Source organism: Notamacropus eugenii, chromosome 6 (genome assembly GCF_028372415.1).
Source record: "Notamacropus eugenii isolate mMacEug1 chromosome 6, mMacEug1.pri_v2, whole genome shotgun sequence".
NCBI classification, from domain to species: Eukaryota; Metazoa; Chordata; class Mammalia; order Diprotodontia; family Macropodidae; genus Notamacropus; species Notamacropus eugenii.
The window spans coordinates 36,865,454-36,888,227 of NC_092877.1; the positions used below are offsets into that span (position 1 = coordinate 36,865,454).

The 22,774-nt window shown below is 44.0% G+C and overlaps 1 protein-coding gene across 4 annotated transcripts in view; it reads left to right on the forward strand.

Annotated features, from left to right (window-relative positions):
• TRIM66 (tripartite motif containing 66) overlaps positions 1–19,454 on the forward strand; it is a 103,934-nt gene extending 84,480 nt beyond the window's left edge. For all 4 annotated transcript variants that reach the window (XM_072619495.1, XM_072619494.1, XM_072619497.1 and 1 more), the window contains 8 exons: positions 171–231; positions 912–1,077; positions 3,187–3,491; positions 5,137–5,269; positions 6,803–6,877; positions 7,273–7,425; positions 7,954–8,175; positions 8,586–19,454. In XM_072619495.1, coding sequence (XP_072475596.1) covers positions 171–231; positions 912–1,077; positions 3,187–3,491; positions 5,137–5,269; positions 6,803–6,877; positions 7,273–7,425; positions 7,954–8,175; positions 8,586–8,645 — 1,175 coding nt within the window. In that variant the 3' untranslated portion in view covers positions 8,646–19,454. The remainder of the gene's footprint in view (positions 1–170; positions 232–911; positions 1,078–3,186; positions 3,492–5,136; positions 5,270–6,802; positions 6,878–7,272; positions 7,426–7,953; positions 8,176–8,585) is intronic.
• Positions 19,455–22,774: the final 3,320 nt, after the last annotated feature.

Below are 22,774 nucleotides of genomic sequence, written 5' to 3' on the forward strand. Positions count from 1 at the left end.
TGTGTGATTCTGAAGACATCTTGGCATATTTTTAGCCTTCCCTCACCATCTTTGGGGTACGCTGTGAAGGAGAGAGATGTCTTTTAAGGGGGTATGAGCTCCCGGGTATAGGTGTGCAGTAACCATGTTGTCGGGTTATTAGAGATGAGCTCTCCCTTTCTCTGTCCTAGATTGTGGCAATTCTGAACAAGAGCCATTGGAGGCAGACATGAAAGAGAATCCAAACAACAGGTAACAAATTAGTCTCTCTTCTCTGTGCATGAAGGAAGTGTCATTTGCAAGTTTCTCTAAGAGAAAAGAAGTTTGCCCTTTTGCTGCTGATCCCAAATGACTTAGATAATGATGCAGCTATCAAACATCTGACCCCCCATTCCCTATCAATCTCTGCCCCAGAAGACACAGAGGCTCTCTTTATGGCTTTGGCATTTTCAATAATTTTTAGAACCGCAAAGTTCAGTGCTGATGAGGCTAAAAAGACCTTACATGAAGATTTCTAGCTCCTTAGCCAGATAACATGGGCAAAGGCTCCGGGTAGCCCCTGAGGATGCCTATTGCAGCAGGAAGTTGCCTTCCTGTTTTGTTCTTCAAAGAACATCACCAAGTGACATTGTTTAACCCCACTGGAGCTGACTTGGGTTCTCAGATCTCTTGAGGTTGGCAGGATCAGGTGGGGGGCAAGAGGAGGTTGGGAACTCAGAAACTTTTAGTATCTGGGAGAACTCGGCTAGGTTCAACAGCCAAGGAATTGGTTGAAACCCCTATCTCTGGAGCTCAGGCCTGTTCTGTGGAGATGTGGTCCAATCTAGCCTTGTCTGTCCTTGAGGGAGAGAGTAGAGCGAGGGGAGGACTCACAGGGATTGGGAAGTTCTGGAGGCTCTTACCCCATCCTCATACTGTTTCACTGACTTTAGGAACTGCTCCAAAGAGCTGAAGATTCCCTATGTTCGACTGGAGCGCCTGAAGATCTGCTCAGCAGCCTCGGGGGAACTGCCGGTGTTTAAACTGCAGAGGGAGCAGGATGGGACCTTCCTGCTGGTCATTGAGTGTGGGGCAAAGTCATCTAGCATGTCCATCAAGGTACCTCCAGGCCAGAGCCTTTCCTGTCCAGAGACATTGTCAGGACATGAATGGAAGGAGAGCTCAGAGTCATTCATGGTGGAGCCTGATATGTCATCCTCGAGGTTACCTTCCTTTGAGATATGCCACCATCAGGGGTGCATTTCTTTGGGCTGAGCATCGCCCTTGCCTTAGAGCTTTTAAAAAAATCTCAGTGCTCCAATGAAGGGAGAAATATTAGGCTCTAGTGCCTTAGTCAGTCAGTCAGCTTGAATTTATTTACCACCAGGGCGGGGCCATGAAACTTGGGATTGGACAGTAGGGGAGGGAGTGAGAAAGAAACCCCCGACAATTTTCTCAGCTGCCCCCTGCCTTGTCACATCCCTTTGCTTTGGCCCTCCTGTCCAGGGCCCAGCCAACTCATGGCATCTTCTGGATTCTTATTGTCTCCTCTCCCATTCCCCTGGACCCAGATAAGGAAAACAAAAACAAAAACAAGCCTTTCCTAAATGAGCTGTAAATCCATTTCCTTCATATTTCAGACCTTCTTACCCTTTCATCCCTTGTCTAGAGAGCCTTAGCCTCTGGTGAATCTGAACTCACTATTTCACCTCTTCTGGCCTTTCTCCTGGCTGGTTTACCTGAAGCAGGTGCTTTCTTGATCATTTTGTCTGACTAGTCCTAGATGATCAGATTGTTTCTTCTACCCCAGCTGTGGGTCCTATGGCCCAGGCCCACACCTAATGGGGCTCTATGATATTTTATTTTCATGAACTCGGCTCTTTCCATCCCAGTCTAGACTTCTCTTTCATTTAAAACTTCCTCTTATATCTCACCTTGCCTTCCATTTACTATCAGGGCTTAGCACACTGGAGAGCAGATACTTGTCCTTAGATGTGGATTGTCACTGCCATCTTTGCTTTTCTGCCTGGTCTGTGGCATCTGCAGCAAGGCATTGGTTGGGCAAGGGGAAAAGAAAGATTAATATGTCAGACTTGGAAAGGACCTCAGAAATAATTTAGTTCACCCACTTTCTGAAGCTTGATTTCCAATGGTTGGGGTTTCAGCCTTCTCTTGAAGGAGCAGGATGGCCTAGTACCAAGAATATTGTCCTTGATTTAAATTCTGATTCTGTTGCACCTATGTGACTTCAGATAAATTGCTTCTCTGGTCCATGGTATCCTTCTCTAGAAGATAAGGGGCTTGGACTAAGTGACCTCATCCCATATACCTCTAGTGAAAGGGAGCTCATAAACTGCCAAGACAGCCCATTCCATCATGTAATGCTTCTAATATATTGTTTCCACTTCCAGGTTCCAGAGACAGCATGTTTTTGGCATTACTAAAAATCCTTAAATTTACATGACCCTACAACAGTGTTAACACATTCTCCCCATCTCACTGCTTCCTTTTCTCCTCCCTATTCCCAAACCAGTTACCAGGGAAGGCCCTTTCATCACAGATCTTTACTTCTGAAAGGAATGACCTAGGACACCATACCATGGTGGCTTGGGTGTTACATCATGCGGACAAAGAGGAGGTGAAAAGCCCTGGAGATCTTCTGCTCTGACTTCACAATTTGATGTCCTGCTCCTGGCTCTCTTCTTTCTTTACTGTGATTGTACTTCTCCTCCTGGCAGCCCAGTAGACAGGGTCAGGGGTCACTTTCCAGGTCCATTGACTCCACTAATTAGTCTGATTGCTTCTGACCTTCCCTTGGGCCATGCCGTCAGACAGTATACGTATCTTAAGCCTCATGGCCCCTGAGAATACCAGCATGAGTTCATACGCAGGAGGGGTCTGTGGAGAATGACTGGACCTGTGTGTCCTTGGAGAATAGGTAGTAGAGTGGGCTGAGGAAGAGAGCTCTGCTCCAGTTCTCTCAACCCTCCTTTGGCTCCTGAAGAGCTTAGATTGAAAAGGAGGCACCAGAAATCAGTCAGTATTCCTCCCACAACTGGACTTCCTAGGTCATGTGGCCCTCCCTGTGATGGATTCATATGATGAGGTATCACTGTTTCCCTTTCTGACCTCTCCCAGGCTGTTTCATCTCCTTATGGCAGGGCCCTAAGCAGAAGTGGGCTAGAGAATAGGTTGCTAAGACTCTCTGCTCTTCTTTTCTCTCCAAAGGTCAACCAGGACAGTTTGCCAGATGCTTTGAAACCTAAGGCTGAGGATCCAGAGGAGAGAAATGTCTCTGTAGGTTTCCCAGCTGGACCGAAGCTGCCGTTGTTTGGGATCGCATCTCCTGGGGAACAAAGGAGCCACTGTAACCCTGGAGCCAAGAAATCTCCCTCCGCTCCCAACACAGACCCGATTGAGAATGAGGACTTCTGTGCTGTGTGTCTGAATGGAGGGGAGCTGCTTTGTTGTGATCACTGCCCCAAGGTGTACCACCTCTCCTGCCATGTTCCAGCCTTGCTCAGCTTTCCTGGGTAAGAAAGGGCAGTGCCCCCCACCATGCTCTTTCCAGAAAATCCTTTTGAGGCACTGAGGTCTCTGTCTTGCCAGAGAGGGTAGACGGACTGGGAACTATGGATCTGTTTAGGCTCTTTCTAGATTTTCCATCCTGACGGGGTCATCCCCTAAATCTACCCCTCTTCCACACTTCTCTGTTACTGTTGAAGATCCCACTATTCTTATAGCTACCCAGGCTCACAACCTGGGTGTTGTCTCCCAAATGTCCATGAACTTGCCAAATCTTGCTTCTATTTCCACAATATTTCTTACCTATGCCCCCTTGTGTCTACTTGCGGTCACCATCCTCCTTCTGATCCTCAGCCCCTCTAGTTTGGACTACAGCAGTAGCTTCCTTACTGTTTTCTGCCCTCCCCTCTCCAACCCATCTTATATACAGCTGCCAGATTGATTTTCCTAGAACACAGGTCTGACCAAGTCACCCCCTCTTTAGTAACCTCTAGGGGCTCCCTGTTGTCTCAATTTAAGACTCTCTTGTTTGGCATTTAAAGCCCTTCATAGGCTGTCCCCATTCTGCTGTTCCAGGCTTCTTACATCTTCCTACCTTCTGTATACTCTCTGGTCCTGCCTCCTGGCAGACTCAGGTCTCCTCAAACATGAAGCTCTCTCTTATGCTCAAGGAGCATAGTTTTTGTCTTCATTTGTTTCCATAACCCCTAACACAAGGTTTGACACATAGTAGGTATTTAATGAGTGCTTGCTTGATTCATTAATTTGTAACTATAAGGTAGCCCTAAAGTTTAAAGGAGTCAACATTCAGAGGACTCTTAGTAAGGGCTGAGCACAGATGATACAAAAACAAAAATGAGACAGCCCCCACCCTCAAGGAACTGATATTCTGTTGTGGGGAGGGAGGAAGAAGAAATGCAGTGTGTACATAGAGAAGCAGATGCAAAATACATGCAATTATGCAGATCCTTTTCGAGAGGGAGCGCTAGTAACTGACAGCATCAGGAAAGGGCTCATTCTGGAAATGATTCCTGAGTTCTTTGAAGAAAGGTGAGGATTGTACAAAGTGGAGCTGAGCATGGAGCACATTTCAGCTGCACAAGGCATGGAGATTGCAGATGGAAAGGCCTGTTTGTGAGGAGGAGTATTCCAGGCTTTCCCTTCATGCCTCTGCTGAGAGGCTATGGTGAAGATGTCATGGTCCCCCAGTCATCAGTGTGCTCTGTCCCCAAGTGATCATGTACAGCTTTCCCTGTTTAGATCTTCTGCCTCCTCTCTCTCCAACTGAATGTCATTTCCTAGAGGGGGAAGACTGTTTTTCCTTTTCTCTTTGTATCCCAGCACTTTCCTAGCTCAGTGCTTTGGACCCAGTAAATGCTTAACAAACACTTGTCAGCTTAAATTATTGAAATATTATGTAAGAATGGAAAGATAGGTGGGAGCCATATTGATTTGTTTTCAAATTAGCAAGCAGGACTGGCTGATGTGTAGAAAGTATTGTCTCTTACCACAAGAAGAGTTCCTTTCCCATGTCTAAATATTTTTGCAGATATCCGTGAATGAATTCTGTAGCAGTCTGTACACTTCTGCATTTGTTCCAGTCTGTGCCAGTGATCAGTGACGTCAGCACTGACACTGTTTCTTGTTCTCTAGGGGTGAGTGGGTGTGCACCCTCTGTCGGAGCCTAACAAAGCCAGAGGTGGAATATGATTGTGACAATACTCGATACGGCCACACCAGTCCTGGAGGACGTCTACTCCCTGGCTTGAGCGAGTATGATCAGAAGGTGGGTGCAGATGTTTCTGAGGGACCCCTAACAAGGAGACTGAGCTTCTACGGCCAGGGATGGCACACACACCACTTCAGGAGAAGTTCCCTTATAAAGTCTAAGGAAACTTGGCTACCTGCTGTACTTACAGGAAGATTTCAGAAGTGAAGTGGTGTCTTCTCATCGGGTTTTTGTTGACACTGTTGTAACTGGTTCTCATAGTCAGTCACTGGGGTGGGGCTTCTTTCTTTTTTTAAATTTATTTTTATTCTGAACTTAACCAACACAAAATAAAATGGGCGTTTCCGTGGACATAGTAGGTCAGAAAAAGAGAATTATATAGGATAACTGCACATCCTTATTATGGATAGCTGGCTTTTCTTTTAAGTATATAGTAAGTTCAGATGGTAGCTTTGACAGCTGACCTAGTTATTTCTGCTTTTTTCTGGTCTGCCTTCTATTTTCTTCTCTTCATTTAAAGAAAAAATGATTTATCAGTGACTGTCCTTTCCTTCTCTCTCTCTCTCTCTTTCTCTTTCTCTCTTTCTTTCTTTATCCCTCCCTCCTTCCCTCCCTCCTTCCTTCCTTCCTTCATTTCTTCCTTCTCCTATTCTATCTTCTGACTGCCTACCCTCTCCCCATTGAAAAAGAAAAAAAAACCTTTATAACAAAAATGCATATTCAAACAAAACAAATTTTTATATTGGTTGTGTCTGAAAGTATATGCTATTCTGCACCTTGATTCTCTTACCTCTTTATTAAGAGATGAATAGAATGGTTCATCATTAGTCCTCTGGAATTAAGGTTAGTCCTTGCATTACTTAAAATTCTCATCTTTCAAAATTGTTTTCTGCATAATATTGTTATCATACACATTGTTCTCCTGATTTTGCTCACCTCACTCGGTATCAGTTCATACAAGTCTTCCCAGGCATCTTTGAAACTGTCCATTTTGTCATTATTTCTTTTCTTTTTTGTGTCTATTGGGGTTAAGTGACTTGCCAAGGGTCACACAGCTAGTAAGTGTTTGAGGCTAGACTTGAACTCAGGTCTTCTTGCCTGTGCTACCTAGCTGCCTCATTTTGTCACTTCTTATGAGGGAATGCTATTCTATTGTCCCACTACACCATAATTTGTTTGGCTATCCCAACAGTAGATGGGGCACCCTCTTAGTTTCCAGGTCTTTACTGCTATAAAAAGAGCTCCTGTAAATAGTTTTGTAGGTGTGCATCTATTTCCTCTTTCTCTGAGCTCTTTGTGGTACGGGTCAGGTTAGTTGACATAGCTGGGTCAAAGGATATGCACAGATCAGTGGCTTTGGGGGCACTCTGCCTTTCTGGCTGGACCGATTCGTAGCCCCACCAGCAGTGTGTTAGTGTGTCTCTTGGGCTGATCTCCTTTATTAGGTAAGGAAAATCAGTAACATAGGAGAGAAAAGATTTAGCCAATCATAGGAGATCTCTAAGCAGCTTGAGCATTACTTAGTTCACCTCCAGTTACTTTCCCAGACTCTAACAAAAATAATATCCTTGTCAACTTTGCTTTTGATAGAAATGTGAGAAGCTGGTGTTGTCCCTGTGCTGCAGCAGCCTCAGTCTCCCATTCCATGAGCCTGTCAGTCCACTGGTAAGTGCCAGGCCTTCACATCGATGGTGGGATCCCCAGAGTACCTCCTTTTCTCTGAGGTTCACCATGCAATGTGTAGCATGTGATATGGCCTCTTCCCAGGAGGCCTCCCTGCCCTGGTCAGTGAGGGTGGCTTTAGAAGGATGCTCTTGGTTCCATTTTTCCTGAGGGGAATCACTGGGCCAGTGATTGCTCACACATGGTTCTTGTTCTTGCAGACAGCATTGAGGACTTACAAAGCCTGTTGTCCATCCTCTCATCCCTCTGGCCCACTTTCTCGATTTCCCTCCTGTTCTCTTTTCACTTCATCCTTCCATTTCTCCCTCCTTTTCTTCTTTTTCCTCCACCTTATCCTTTGTTAATTCTTTTCTCTTCCTCCTCCCCTCTCACTCTAGGCTCGGCATTATTACCAGATCATCAAGAGGCCCATGGATTTATCAATTATCCGGAGAAAGCTCCAGAAGAAAGACATTGCCCACTACTTGAGTCCAGAGGAGGTGGTGGCTGATGTTCGCCTCATGTTCTGGAACTGTGCAAAGTTCAATTACGTGAGTCCTGCCAGTCACCTGGAGGTCCACAGTGTCTGTTATTTCTTTGTATTTGGCCTTGTGTTTAGGCTTTGGGCAAGCACAGACATAGGAGCAAGAAAGGGGGATCATGGCTCTAGAGATGTCAAGGAACTTGTAAGTTGGCTGTTTCCCTCTCCTTGTGAAGATGAGGAGATTGAGAGCCACTGAGGCAGTACAACTTTCTGAGGTCACACATAGTAAAGTCTTCTGATGTCAAATCCAGGAGTCTTTCCTAAAGGTGGGAAATGGAGGAGGGAGATAACACCAGTGGGCTACAAGCGTGTTCTCTAACTAGCCCAATTAAAAGACAGTTTTTAAAATGGGAGCTTCAGGGAAATTGTCTGTATCAGCTAGTGGACCAAATAGTGACTTACTGTATCTGCTCTGGGGTCCACAAGTGTCCTGCCTGTGGCCTGCACTCCCTCAGTGTGCTTAAGGCAGGGGCTCCCATGCTCTATGCTTCAGTCACCAGGCAGTGGACTGACTGGTGGTTGTCTCCCTGTGCAGCCGGACTCCGAGGTAGCTGAGGCTGGCCGATGCCTGGAGGTCTTCTTTGAGGGCTGGCTAAAGGAGATCTACCCTGAGAGGCTATTTGCTCGGCCAAGGCAGGAGGACTCAGACGTGGAGGAGACAGAACATGAGAGTGGTGGCTCCGTGACTCCTCAGGGCTTCCCGTGGCCTGCCTATGGGCAGGAATACAACCAGCCCAAGAGGAGACGCCGCCACACCGTAAGTATGAGGTGTCAGGGCAGCTGTGCTTGTGTCTGGCAGGCCTGGGCACAGCCAGAGCTAGCAGGTTTCTGAAACATCACATGATACTTACCTAAATACTGCCTCCTTCTCAGTGCTAGGGAAGCCTATGCCTTCTGTCAGTCAGACCTGGGGAGGTAATTGCAACTAATAACCATGCCACAGGCATTGTGTCTGTGGAAGGAAAGAGAACATGCCTCCTCCTACTGCCATGCTGAGGAGGCTTGGGAATGAGAAGAAGTCCCAATGAGCCTTTCCTTAGACCCACCAGATCTCTAGGAGTCTCCCTAGGGGTGGGATAACATTGAGGTCTTAGGGAAAACCTAGTCAGACTTCCTTAAAAGGAACTCGGGGCTCTGTGTTCAGTTACTCTGATGTTTTCTTTTCAGGAGAATGAGAGAGCCAAAAGACTCTCCTTCCGTCTGGCCAGCAGCTTCCCCCAGGTGTGAGAACACTGTGCTCCCACAACAGGAAGTGGCCCAGAATTCGGACAGCGCTGGGCCCTGGCCCATTCCTCATTATCCTTCTGGCCACATCCTCTGGAGAATTCGGATTATAGAAGTGTCTCTGGGCAGCTTTCTGGTGGGCATCTGCAGCATTCCCACAGAAGCTGTAGTCATGAAAGTCTGGGAAAGAAGTCTAACAGATGGCTACCTTCTGCTGCTGTTTCACAAGAATAGGGGCTGAAGCTTAGCTCTGGTCAGGCTGGAGCAGCCCTCTGGGGTACACTGGGCCTTCTGGTTCCTTTTCCTATATTTACCTATGGGTAGGAGTAGGGAGAGAAGTACTTAGTACTTTGGCTAACTTCTTATCCCTGACAGAGTGGACAAAGTAGCCACTGGTAATGGTTCCTTTTTTTGAGGAGATTGAGGCCTACTAGAGACTTTGGTTTAAATATCTGCCAGGAAGATGGTCTCCTTCTCTGTATTTTACAGGCATCTCATGGTATCCATTCCTTGCTGTAACCAGGCAGGAAGGAGGAAGGGGCCGCCTGTTTCCTCATCTTCCTTTCCTGACATCACTCTGACATACTCAATTTTGAACACATCTTTTTCCTCTGTCTGACTGGTGTCCATACTCTGTGACTTTGCTTGGGCCATCTAACACAAATATTTAAACTCTCCCTTTGGAGGGATTAAGGTCTGTTCTCTGCCCCTTATTACTGACAAGTACTTCTCTAGTAAGCTTCTTTTCTTGGCTTCTTAAGGTGCTATTGGCTGACTGACCCACGTTGGAGTCCTTGACTTTGTTTTCTAGGGCTGCTTTTGTGAACTTTTTCCTGATCTTGCATAGGACCTGGGCTGTGAGGGCCCCTCTGCTTGCCAGTGGGAGGAGGCATAATGGGGAGGGAGCATAATAGCCAACCTTCTGCACCCAGCTCAGGGGCCACAGTGACACCTTTTTTCTTGTTATTGTCATGGAGAATATGCTAGAAGAAGCCCTCAGTGGAAGTCTTGCTTCTGGTGAACACTCTTTGGAGTCTGTCCAGCAAAGGGCAAACCCTCATTTTGTTTCCCTTCCTTCTGCTTTCCATTTGTGTCATAAAATCAAAGAATCCCTGGGCTGAGAGGGACGCCAGAGGTCATCTAACCCAAAGTACTCTTAAACAGGAATATCTTCTATGGCGTTCCCTGCAAGTGGTCATCTGGCCTCTTCTTGAAGACCACCAGTCAAGGGGAACTCACTACCTTTAAATATAGCGCATTCCACCATGAAGAGCTCTGATTATGTGGAAGGTTTTCCTTCTTCTGTGCTGAAATCTGACTCCCTGTGACTTCTGCCTATAGGATCAAAGGATTTAGAGCTAGGAGGTACCTTATAATCCCTTCATATTACAGATGAAGAAACTGAGGCAGAGAGAGGGGAGTCAGTCACTTGCCCAGAGTCAAATGGCTAGTAAATAGTGTAACCAGAATTTGAATCCAGGTCTTCTGACTCTAAATCTGGGGCTTTTCTTACACCTCACTCACTGTGACTTTGTTTTTAGCAGGGCCCACTGTGGTCAATCAAAATAACTCTGATGTCTCTTTTATGTATCATCCCTTTAAATACTTAAAGAAAGCTATTACCCCTTAATTTTCTCTTCTTCACTCTAAACTTTCCCAGTTCGTTTAGCTGATCCGTATATGATTTTTTTAGTTGACCCTGTCTGAATATGTTTCTGTCTTTCCTAAAATGTGGTACCCAGAACTGAACACAGTACTCCGGGTAAAGGACAGCAGGACCACCATCTCCCTCCTGTTAGACATCATGCTTCTAGGAATTCAGCTGGAGATTGTATTTCCTTTTTTTTTTTTTTTGACTGCCATATCACACTGTTGATTTATATTGAGTTTGGCATCCATTAAAACCTCCAGGTCTTTCCCCCCCCCTTAAACTGAAACCATCATGAAGTATACTTCACCCCTGCTCCTGTACTTATACAGTAGATTTTTTAAAATGCAAGTTTATGACTTTCGTAGGTATCCCTTTTAGATTTTATCTAATTAGATTGTGCTTATTTCTCTAGCCAGTAGAGACTTTTCGGGATCCTGGTTCTTTCATCCAATAGGTTAGCTGCAGTTCCTAGTTTTACATCATCTGTAAATCTCTGATAAACATGGTAACAGTGACTACATGGTCCTTTTTCATGTCACTGATCAGAACAGTGCCAAGGACAGAGCCTTGTGATGTTCCATTAGCAGCGTCCCCCCAGGTCGACACCAGCCCATTATGGATGGATTCTACTACTGTTCTATTACTCACAGAGCCTGGTCATTCAACCAATTCTGAATTTACCTTTGTGACACTGTCTTATTTATGGTCACCAAATTGCCCTTGTCTCACCCACACATTTATTCTGGGAAACTTTGTCAGGTGTTGCTGAAGTTCAGGAATGTTATGTCTATGGAATTCTCCTCATATATAGTTGAGTAATCCTGACAGAAAAGGAAATGAAGTTCATTTTCATAAATAGTTCTTGGTGAACCTAGGCTGCTTCATTGGGGTCAGTTTCCCTTTCTAATCAGTCAATCAGAAGGACTTATTAAGTGTGTTAAGCCCAGTACTAATTGTTGAGGAGGCAAAGACAAATGAAAAAGTTTGTGCCCTTAAGAAAAGTACTTCTTGATAGTGGTGAAGACATGCACATGTATAAGTGTCCCTACATACATATGTGTTATACACACATCCATAGACACCCAGAGGGAAGGACAAAAGCATTTATACAGCACCTGCTAAGTGCCAAGCCTTGTGCTAAGTGCTTTACAGATGTTATCATTTAATCCTCACAACAACCCTGGGAAGTAGGGAACATTATCATCCCCATTTTACAGGTGAGGAAACCCAGGCAGAGACTGAGTGACTTGTTCAGGGTCACACAGCTAGTTAGTGTCTGAGGCTAGATTTGAATTTAGGTCTTCCTGATTCCAGGTCCAGCGCTCTATTTATTGAATCACCTAGCTGCATGTACATGTATGCACATAGAGCACCTACCTGGTAACCTTGGGAGGGAATGCACCAGCAGCCATGGTGCTACTTGAGTTGAATCTTCAAGGAAACCAGGGATTTCTAGACACTCAAAAGTTCTGTCTTTATTCTAGAATGAAAATTAAACTCATTGACTTCTAGCTTGTTTTTTTTCTTGAGATTGGGTCTCCCTGTCTCTTCCAGGCTGGAAGTGGAGGGCCATTCACGGCCCAGTACTAACACTGAGTGGCACAGACACTTTAACTCACTGACTTGGGCTGGTTCAGCCCCCCTCAGGCAGCCCAGTGTCCATCTGCTCCGGGTTTAGCATACGAGTGCCAAACTTAGTATAGATTCCTGATTGGTTTGAGCCCTACTGCAGCCCAGAAGGTCAGAGCCCAAGTGATCCATCAGCCTCAGGCTCCTCAGCAGCAGGGATCATAGGCAGCCTTACCATGCCTGGCCTGACCTATTATTGGAAAAATAATGCTTCTCCTTTTTGAAAATCTGGATATTTGGTTCTTTTCAGACCTGCAGCATCTTTCCCATTCTCATAGTTTTCCAAAGATCACTAGTACATTTCTATAAGAAATCATATGGAATATAATTCATCTAGGATTGATGACTTAAACTCATTGATGACAACGAGGCACTCTCTTACTATTTCCTCAGTATCCTCGGGTTCAAATACTCTGTCAACTATTTTTGTTCTATATTCCTTAGTCTGAGGATCATTCTCCTTATTAGAGAAAACAGAAACAAAATAGGATTTGAATTTTTTTGCCTTCTGAGGACTTCCATCAAGCCCAGCTGATGGATGTTTCCCCTCTAGCCCAGGAAGATTGTCACTTCATTTAGTGTTTGAAAAAAAGATTGTTTGAAAATGATTCTGCCCCTGGTGATCCTGGAGGAGAAGTAGACCCATGAGAACCTGGGTTATTTATTGCCTTTGGACCGAGAGATACAACTGGTCTTTAACTAACTGGGGGTAGCTGGATTGTGGGGTGAGCATGCATTCATTTTCAAAATGGATCAGGAACAAAGGACTCAGTTCCTATGCTAGTTCTGATCCTAGGAGATGTCCCCTCCCTCTCACTGTGAATGGATGGTACTAATATTTTATTCTTCATCCATCCCTTCTACCCTGGGATGGAAGGACATTTTTGCTCTCAGTTGAATAGAATCTAGTTTTGAAACTAAAAGAATATATTTAAGGAAAGTCAGGGTTCACATTTCTTTTTCATCTGGATAACTCATTGTTCTCTCCACAGCATATGCCAAACACTGCCATGCTGAGGGGCCTCAGTATCATGGTGAAGTTCCTTCTCATTATCTCCAAACCTTGCTTTAGCAAGGACACACTGGTGCTTGGCTCCTGTGCCCAGGGTGCTTTGCTGTCTCGTTCAGGGGCCCACTGGAGAACCTGTGTGTGCATTTCTTTCCCTGAAGAGCGCTCCTTGATCAAGAAGCCAGGCATGACCTAGGTCCTGGTTTCTCTCTGCTTATTCCTGCCCTTGGCCTTTCTTTCTGGGTTGTTCCTAAGAATAAGCATGATCATTACCCTGGAATGAACTCAAGACACACTGGACCTTGTTCCAAATGTGCTCAGCCCCATCCAAAGAGATTCAAGCCCATCCTGGCATCTAGTAGCATCTGCTACCAAGACTTTTTCCCAGGGCTGAGCCAGGGTTTTTTGAGCAAACTTTGAGTAGGAGATGCTAGGCCCAAGGATGTCTTCCTCCCTTCCAATCACCAGTCCTCATATAGACAGTTCCACTCACAGCCCAGTGTATTTCCGGGGCTGGGGAGTGGTTGGAAATGAGTCTTCTTGGTCAGTCTATTGAGTGTCCTAGAAAAACATCAGACTGATCACAGTTTAATTCCCCATCAATGACTCAGGTCTTGATAGGAAGACGTTTTTGTAACTATTCTTGACCTCACTTTGGCACCAGATGGGTTAGTAGAGACAAGAAGGACCCTCTCCAAACAACAGGATGTGACTGTGACTGTGAGGCTGTGGGTAAGGGCAGTATTTGTTGAGACCCAAAACCAGTACTTAGATAAGTTATGAATGGCATTGCACATTAGAGCAGCTCCCCAGTGGCTGAGAATGGTTCTTCTCACACTTAATTATCTGATAGAGCCACCTCTTTGCTTATTAGCAGTTCATCAAGTTTGTGTCTTGTGTTTCTCTCACTGCTATATGACTTGGGGGGGGGGTGGGGCTCTTGATTTTTTTTTAATGTAAAACAGAGGATTTACTGGCAACATTAAAAGAACCACCACCCCCAGAAGCTTTCTTCATTGTGATGATTTTGCAAGTATAGGGAAAGAGCCTGTCCCAGCATCACTCCAAACATCACTTCCTGTGGTTGAGAACAGAGTCTTGACCAAAATCGTGGAGTGCAACTTACAGGAAGCATAATTTGGTCATGTGGGAGTTAAGATAGAGCCTGTCCAGAACCCAGGATCTCCAAGGGCTGGCCATTACTGTCCTTAGTCAGGGAGAACTTCTGGGCCTCCAGACAAAGGTGCTTGTTCACTATGATTTATTCACCTCCCTATCCTGATAAATATTCATCGATCTTTAAGCAAATATTCTTCATTCAACAGTCCTAAGAGCTGGGGGGAGGAGGGAGGAAGTACAGAGAGGCCCAGGCCAAGGCAGGCCAGGCCTTGTCGGTTTATCTTAAGTCATCCAACAAGGCAGGCATTTCAGAATAGAAATATTCTCTCTTGTCTCCTTGAATTTATTTAGCTACAGTACTGTCCAGAGGCAAGATGGATGACTAGATGACCTTGAGAGGTTTCCTTAGTTCAAAGGATTCTGTGATTCTCTGCCTGGAGCTATTAGCCTGGAAGGAAGATTTCAACCTCTGTTGGACTAGGGATGGGGAAGAGGAAGTGGGGCCATGCAGTGACTAGCAGATGAGGGTCAGCCAATCACAGCAGTATCAAGAGGGACAGGATTCATGGCTCTTTTCTATGATATTTGGCTCTGGGCAGCCTGGATCCGGGAGAGCCGCAGCATCTAGACAGAACCGCATATAAACACACATACACACACACTCTGGGGTCCGTTCCCCAAGGAACTCTCACAGTGACTTAGCAGTGACTGACAAGAGAAACTCAGCACTATGAAAATATAATTAAGCACAGTTGCCATTAAATTCCGCTTTCAAAGTGTCATAGATTTGAGCTGGAAGGGACACTAAAGACCACCTAACCCAATGCCTTTCATTTGACAAATGAGAAACTGAGGCCCAAAGAGAGTAAGCTAAGGAAATAGTAACAGAACTGGGCTCTGAACCCACATCCTTGATTTATAAATCCAGCACTCTTTCTGTCCCCCCTACTCCCCACCACCCATAACACCATGGTCTCCTAACTGCTGCTTACCTAAGAGGGGAGCTTTTTGGGCTGTGTGTCGGAACCTCTCCCTCCTCCGTCTTAGTGTTGTTCAAAATGTCCTCATGCACGCTCTGTCTTAGATCTGGATCTCACCACAAGACTTAGAAATTCAATTGAACAAATTTATTAAGGGCTTACTATGGTCTTGGCCCTGTGTGTGGCACTGGGGACGTAAGCATGAGATATGATGTGTGTCAGGGTGCTTACAATCTAATAGGGAAGCTAAAAACCTACACAAATAACTATGATCAATTTCTTATGGGCTGCCAGTCAACTAGCACTTACTAAGCACCAATTAGGCAAAACCAGTCCCTGCACTCAAGGAGTTTACAGTTTAATGGGGAGGGGGAGACAATATGGGAACAGCCATGTACAAACAAGATCTACACAGAATAAGTTGGGAGTCTTAGATGGGAGGCACTGAGATTGCAAGGGACTGGAAAAGGGCTTTTTGCAGAAGGTGAGACTAGCTGAGACTTGAAGGAAGCCAGGGAAACTGAGAGGCAGAGGATGGTCAGAGGCCTTCCGGAAAGGACATGGAAAAGCACAAAGGACAGAGCAGGTAGGGTAGGATCGAGGAAGGGCAAAAAGTCTAGCTCTCCTGGGGCCAACTTACTCTGGTGCTTTAAGGTTTAAGGCTCTCAGCAGTCTGGGCTCTCTTGCCACTGAAACAGATCACATGACTTGGTAGATGATCAGTACCCCTAAATCACAACACATGGAGCTTTAAGCTTCCTCGAAACTCGTGTAAAGTCATCTGCACTTCTCATGTTTACCTATTCTACCTTATGGTAACTTTTGTCCCAGTTTTCTTTACTACAATAGAGACTCCCTACAAGCAGGGGCAATGCCTCTTTGCATTCCTTGCAACTTTTGATTCAATGACAATGAATCAAGCATATGTGCCTAATGCTTTATAATTTATAGAAATGAGATCCTATCCATTATCTTACTTCATCTTATACACTGGTGGGCCTGAAGTGAGGGCAAGTAAAGAGATATAGGAGCTCAAAGAGAGGAAGGGACTTATTTAAGGTCCCAAAATATGTTAGAGTCAGGAATTGAGCTCAATTCTGTCTCCTAGTCAAGTGTCCATTTCCATTGGGGAAGGTTGTAAATGATGGGTCTTTTCCGCAGGGGCTGTGGAAGATGGGCATGGAATCTATAGTTAGATGAAACTTCAGAGACTTCTTGGGTCTATTTTGAGGTTTATGTGGCCAGGCCCCATAGAATTTTGAGGCATGAGCCCACACCAGATTTCAATGACAGGCCTAGTATATCCTTCTTCACTTCACACCTAAGTCCTATAAGAAGATAACTATCTCAGAAAGACATTGTCAGATCCTAAAATTAAACAAGTCAAGAGTTTTGTTTTATTCTTGCTGACTGAGAAACCAGAAACCAGTTTTCATAACATCACATGAGGGATGGAGAAGAAAAAGCTAAGTTTTCTTTTCCATTACTGGAGTAACACAAAGCAATTCTATTTGCCTATATGTCCCCCTAGAGACATACGTGTTGTCCTCTTAGACTTTCTGGCACCCAGACTGAGGTCAACCTAGCACCTACTAGCTAAACAGGGGATACAAAAGCCTCAATCCTTCTGGATGAGGAAAATCTCTCTTAGATAATGTCAGGGAAATATGAACCAGAGTTCCCAACTGGTATAAGAAAAAGCATTGTCCTTAGACTTGAGTTGATGGTCCCTGAGTTATATGTATGTCCCTTTTGAGTTTCATCCATTTAGCATGATGGGTTCAGGGTGTCCTTTCTGGTTTGGGAAGCCTTCTCAGCAGAACCTGGTTCTTAGGATTTCACAGAACAGAGGATCTTTAGGAAGCAATACATATGATCGGTGGAGATGGTGCTCTATGCTTATATGCACGTGTAGGTATATGTATATATGTATAAACACAGCTCCTTGAAACTCAATTTCCTCCTCTCTGAAATAGGCTTAATAATTATTATACTACCTTCCTCATAAGACTGTTATCAGAGGGTTCTATTATATAAACTCAAGATTATAATTTCTGACTTTCTAATAAAAAAAGAGAAAAAACCTATCTCAACCTTTCACAATACAGATACACTGATCTTTTATTATCTTTAGGAAGCTAGAAAAAAATCAGTGATGACTTGCTTTTGGGAAATGGCATAAAGGACATTATTAAGGGTGTGACTAAAAAAGATCACATGTGACATTGGAATCTTTGCTGGATTTGGTATCAGAGGGTTTGGATTCAAATCTCAAGTCTCCTATTTCCTACTATGTGACCTTAGACAAGTCACTAACTTCTCTAGACCTTAGTTTATTCATCTATAAAGTGCAAAGATTGGACTAGATGATCTCAGAAGTTCTTCCTCTTTGTCTATACTCCAATGATCCCGTACGGGAAAACAAAAGCAGAAACAAAAACGAGGAAGGTCTTAAACTTATTGGACATCTTTCAGAGATCTATGGAGACAGCATGGACAGTAATCCCACCGTGTTCTGTGTGCCTAATGCCTACCATCAGGTCTTATTCTCTAGGGACGGGAATTGGGAATGAGCAGAACCGGCACAATTCAGATGGACAGCTAGAGAATGGAGATGAAGCTGACCACGGCCTCCTTAGTACATTCTTCTCCAGTTTTGATGCATAACATGTATGGGCTCTGGAGCAGCAGAAGTCCTGATTCTACGCTGACAGATTCATCCACCAACATCTCCACTCATCACAATGGTGGTACAAGGGAAGAAAACCTAGGTCCACATACCATTGATGCTGTAGCCATGCCCAGTCTCAACCAGCCTCTTCCTTTTTTCATGTCACACATTGTCACCACATGCTTCTCACTACAACAAATAGGTTGGTTTGATAAAACCTACAGCAGTCCCATTTTCCCTAAAATATGAACAGGGTGAATGAGAAAATGTGGAGGGAGAGGTTAGTACTAACATGAGTGTAGAGAGGTAAGTACCCACAATAAATGATCTACCACTACACCAACATGGGAGATAGGATGCAAGGAGGGGCAGACACAAGGGCTCTGAACAGCAAGAACTTGATATTCTGGAATAAACTGGAAGCAAATTGGAAATAAAAAGGGAAAATAAGACAATCACACATAAACCAAGTAGGGCCTGTTGGAATAAACTTAAAAGGAACATAGCATGGGTTGTATTGCTCCTCCAACCAGCAAAAAGATGTTGGCGATGCTCTGCTGGATGTCAGCACTCTCAGAGTGAGAGAGCAGTTTCTCCAGCTCTTTCTCATCAACATTTAAAACTCAGGCAAAGGAGCTGGGGAGGATTTACTTAACTTGGCTCAGGGTGCAGTCTCAAAGCAATCAGCCAGGAGAGAGAATGTTGGTGTTGAATTTCTGATGAAGTTTGAATGTCATGGAAGTATCTGTTTCTCCCAGCACCCACTACAGCTGGGCAGCCCTCCAGCAGCAGGAGACACCACGGGGAAGATTTGGTTGCTCTTGCCATTTAATAAAACATTTCTAATTAAAGTACTAGGGCACACCTGGAACAAGCTAATGAGACCCTTTGAAGCTTCTCTTGGGGCTTCCAACAATGAGGGGCCTTGTCGAACTTGTATTTAAGGTAAAGTGGGCCCAAGTTTGCCAGCAGCAACCTGATGACTTTTCTGACAACCAGAGGGTAGAGGCTGGGCATGGACAAAGGGATGAGGGAGGTCAGTTCTAAGTTTCTCTTCCCATTCCAAAAGTTTCTTAGGAAAGGAAAGGAAAGAGGGTGAAAAGACATAGCTTTTTCCTTAGGGACTTCTAAAACCTCCTTTATTGTTGTTAGTGTCTAAAACTCCCTTTATCATCCCTAAAATGCGCTGTATAGTCCTAGAATCCTGGAGCTAAATGAGGCATTTTGGCACAATCCAGTACAACCCTTATCTAAAGCAGGAAGACACCCCCCCCCCCACCCAATATTGCCCATAAATGGTTCAGTGAAAAGATACTCACTACCTCCTGAAACATCCTTTTCCATTTTTGGATAGCTCCAGTGGTTAGAAAATTTGGGGATGGGACTTGGTTGTGTTGTTGGTGAATTTTTTATTTTCTCTAGGATTGAATTCTGGAAGTGAACCATGTCCAGGCTGAACAAATAATCACCATGCCTGCGAGCTCTATTAGTCCAGAAAATAATCTCCAGTGTATCACAAGATGCCAAGAAAGATTGGTAGCACCACAAAAATCACCTATTGCACAAGTTTGTCTCCAGTCTGAGTTAAACTACCCTGCCTTTTACAGACTAAATGCTAACAGCTAAACCCCAAATTTATTAACAATTTGCCCCAATTACCACCACACCATTTTGAAAAGCAATAAAAATATGATTGAATACTTTAATAATTATAAATAACTTAAAGAAAAATTTAATTTTCTTGAACTTGGAAGGGATGTGAGCTATTCTGTGACCCTGAGATATTTCCTTCTTTCCCATGGGAGTGTACTCTCCTAGTATCTCTGCCTGTTGATGTCTCATTCAAACTTTAAGGCTTGGCTTCAATGTCATTTCCTCCAGGAAGGCTTTGTTGATTTTCCCCAAGTGAAAGCCATCTCTTTCCCTTTCTCCTTGGATATTTATTTTATCACACTTTCTTTGTGCTTTCCAAGTCTTTAAAAAAGTCATATCTGCTTTGTACTATGGTTGTTTGTAACCATTTTTGGAGTCTCCACTAGACTGGGAGCTCTGTGGGCAAAGGAACTGTATCTGTTCATCTTTGTACTCCACACAGTGCCTAATACACAACAGGCACAATACAAACTGCAGAGTTCTGGAATCTCAGAGTTGGAAGGGAGCTCAGAGACTGTATAGTCAAAGTGGTTCCAAAGCAGGAATCTCTCTGCTAAGTGACCATCCAGCCTGCATTGGAAGATCTCCAATTGAATATGGGAAGCTCACTACTTCCTAAGACAGTCCATTCAATTTTTGGACTGCTTAATTATTGGGGAGTTTTTTCTCATGTCAAGCTGAAATTTGCTCCTTGGCAACTTTTGCGCACTCCTCCCAGTCATACCCTTTGAGGTCAAGTAGAAATCTAATCCCTCTTAGACATGACAGCCTTTCAAATATTTGGAGGTAGTGACCATGGCCCTGAGTCTTTTCTCCTCCATGTTAAAAATCCCTGATTTTCTAATAGAGCTTGTTTGTTGAATGAATGACTGGATTACTGAATGAATGAATAAATGACCATGGCTCTTCCTTGTTAGTAGCCCCAGAATTTGTTCACTTGGAGGTAAGCCTCAGTCTGATCTCCTTTTCAGACCTAACTATAGTGAGGAGATTTTCTTCTGCTGCCATTTAAGTTGATTTTCAGATTCCAGGTCTCATGGATTTTTTTGAGAGGTCTGAAATTTCATGAATAGTGATCAACAGACTTAGAGATGGGAGGGGCTGTAGGTATAGTTCAGCTTTTTCATTTTACATATGAAGAAGTTAAGGTCAAGTGATTACCCAGAGTCACAGGAAAATTAATGATGAAATAGATATTAGAACTCACATATGACCTAAATTGTATCTCATTCTTTTGAGTAAGGCATTATTTTTTCCAGTCTGTTCTTTCAAAGTACAAGTACCCCTGGGCAAGACTCAGTCTTTGAATACTTCATGAGTTTTTCATATCATTTCCTCTTTGAAAGAAGAAGGCCCACAGCTACAGGTGATCAAGAAGACAAAACACCTTGAGAGAGAGCCAGGCAATGTCCAGCTTTCTCTATCATCAGCTATACTTTTCTCTCCCAAGAGTTGGGCACCTCTGGCATCTTTGAGAAAGAACAGTTTCTGAGGCTGCAGTGTGTCCATATAACCAGCAGGTGGTACCCTTAGCCCTCATTTTGACTTAATCTGGAGCTGTCCAGGGAGAAAGGGATTGGGGAAGTATGTTGTAGAGTGAGGGGTAGGTGAGGGATTTCTTAGTCCAGGAAATGGGACTATGGAACCTTTTAGTCCCATGACTGCACCATCTCAAAAAATTAAAGGTTCATTTGTGAAGAACAATTTACACCACCGTGCTGGGTGGTCTTCCATGTCACAGAATTCCATTCACAGAATTTCAGAGGACATCCATTCCTGATGAGTGGTTGTCCAGATTCCATTTGGACATTCCAGTAAAAAGGAGCTCACCACCTCCCCAGGCAGCTCATTCCACTTTGAGTAAGTGTGTTGTTACACCACACCTAAGTCTGCTACCACATTGAACAATTGTTCCTTGTTCTGTCCTCCAAGGTCAAGCAGAACACAGTGGAATCTCTCTTTTCCAATGATGAGTCTTCAAATACTTGAAGACAGATACCATATTTTCCTCAAATTCTTTTTTAGGCAAAATATCTGAAGCTTCTTTTACTCATCATCCTATGGCTTACCATTGAGTTGGGGTCATTTCTTAGGAAGGATGACTCTAAACTCATCCAAGCACCTAGGCTTTACCTGGTATTTGGACCCAGAAGTGGCTTCCACCTCTGAATAACCTAGTAAATAAAGGGATAACTCTGGCATTGGTCAAACTGTAGAGACCTCTGTGGAGAGGGACAAGGGACAGAGAAGGGGCAAAGTCCACTATCACATTCATTCCAGAGTAGCTACGTGTTAGACCTCACAGTCTCATTTTTGTGATTAAAATAGTTAAGCAGACATGCTGTCAGTAAGGTTTATTTTTTATTTGGCCATTAACACACTTGAATAAAAGATGTGAAAACTTCTCAATTTTCTTAGGCTGCTTACATCTGAGGCTTCAGGTTATACTGGAATAGTAATCTGGAATAACACCACTAAACTGTTTACAAGTATAGAGTGGAGGAGGGGGCAGTGCCGTTTTATTTGAATTCTCCCCTAGAGAAGCAGCAACATTTTTTCATGGACTTTTTTTTAAGCTGAAAAGTAGACCAAAGTTAGAATTGGCTTCACAAAGCCTTTTCAAATAGCTGAAAAGGAGCTAGTAGCCTGTCTAAATTGGCACTAGCTTGCCCAGGCATTTGAAAATATTTTTCCCTCCTCAAGCTTCAATAAAAATTATCTATTATGTATCTGCTTTGTTCCAGGCTTCATGCTTACCAGTGGGAGAGATGCAAAGATAAGAAATAGCCTTTGGTCTCAAGGTACTGCTTCAGGAAAAGCCAGGTTCCCTCTCTTGTCTGGTAAGGGAGAATATACTCAGACTGAAAGGAAAGGATATGTTTGAAAACTCAGTTGGAATTTAAGATGTCTACAAGTCTCAGATAAGACCAGTACAAATGCATAGGTGAATGACATATTTTGATCAAAGCTTGGTAAACATAACACAAGGTCTTTTCCACTGGATAGGACCACCATGTTTTATCCTCAGCTGGCATCACTTTTGATGCTCCAGGCTCATCTTCCTGCAGCGATCAGGCATTGGAGGAGAACTTTATTGGTAAAAGCTGAATGAGGTCAACATTTAGGCATGTTTTGAATTGACAATTTGAGACCCAAGGTTCCTGGTGTAGAAGGCTATAAAGAAAATCATGTACATGTTGCAGAAATCTACCTTTGTTTCTCTTTCCAGAGAACAGAAAGAATGAACAGTGGAAAGAATATAGAATCTGCAGTTTTGGACAACCTGGGTTCACTACTTGGCCTTTTTATTTATGTGAATGACATTGAGTGAGTCTCTTAACCACTCCCAGCTTCAGGTACTCTTTGTAAAATGAGGGGGTAGGATTATGTGGCTTCTATTGCAACTAGGTAATGCAGTTT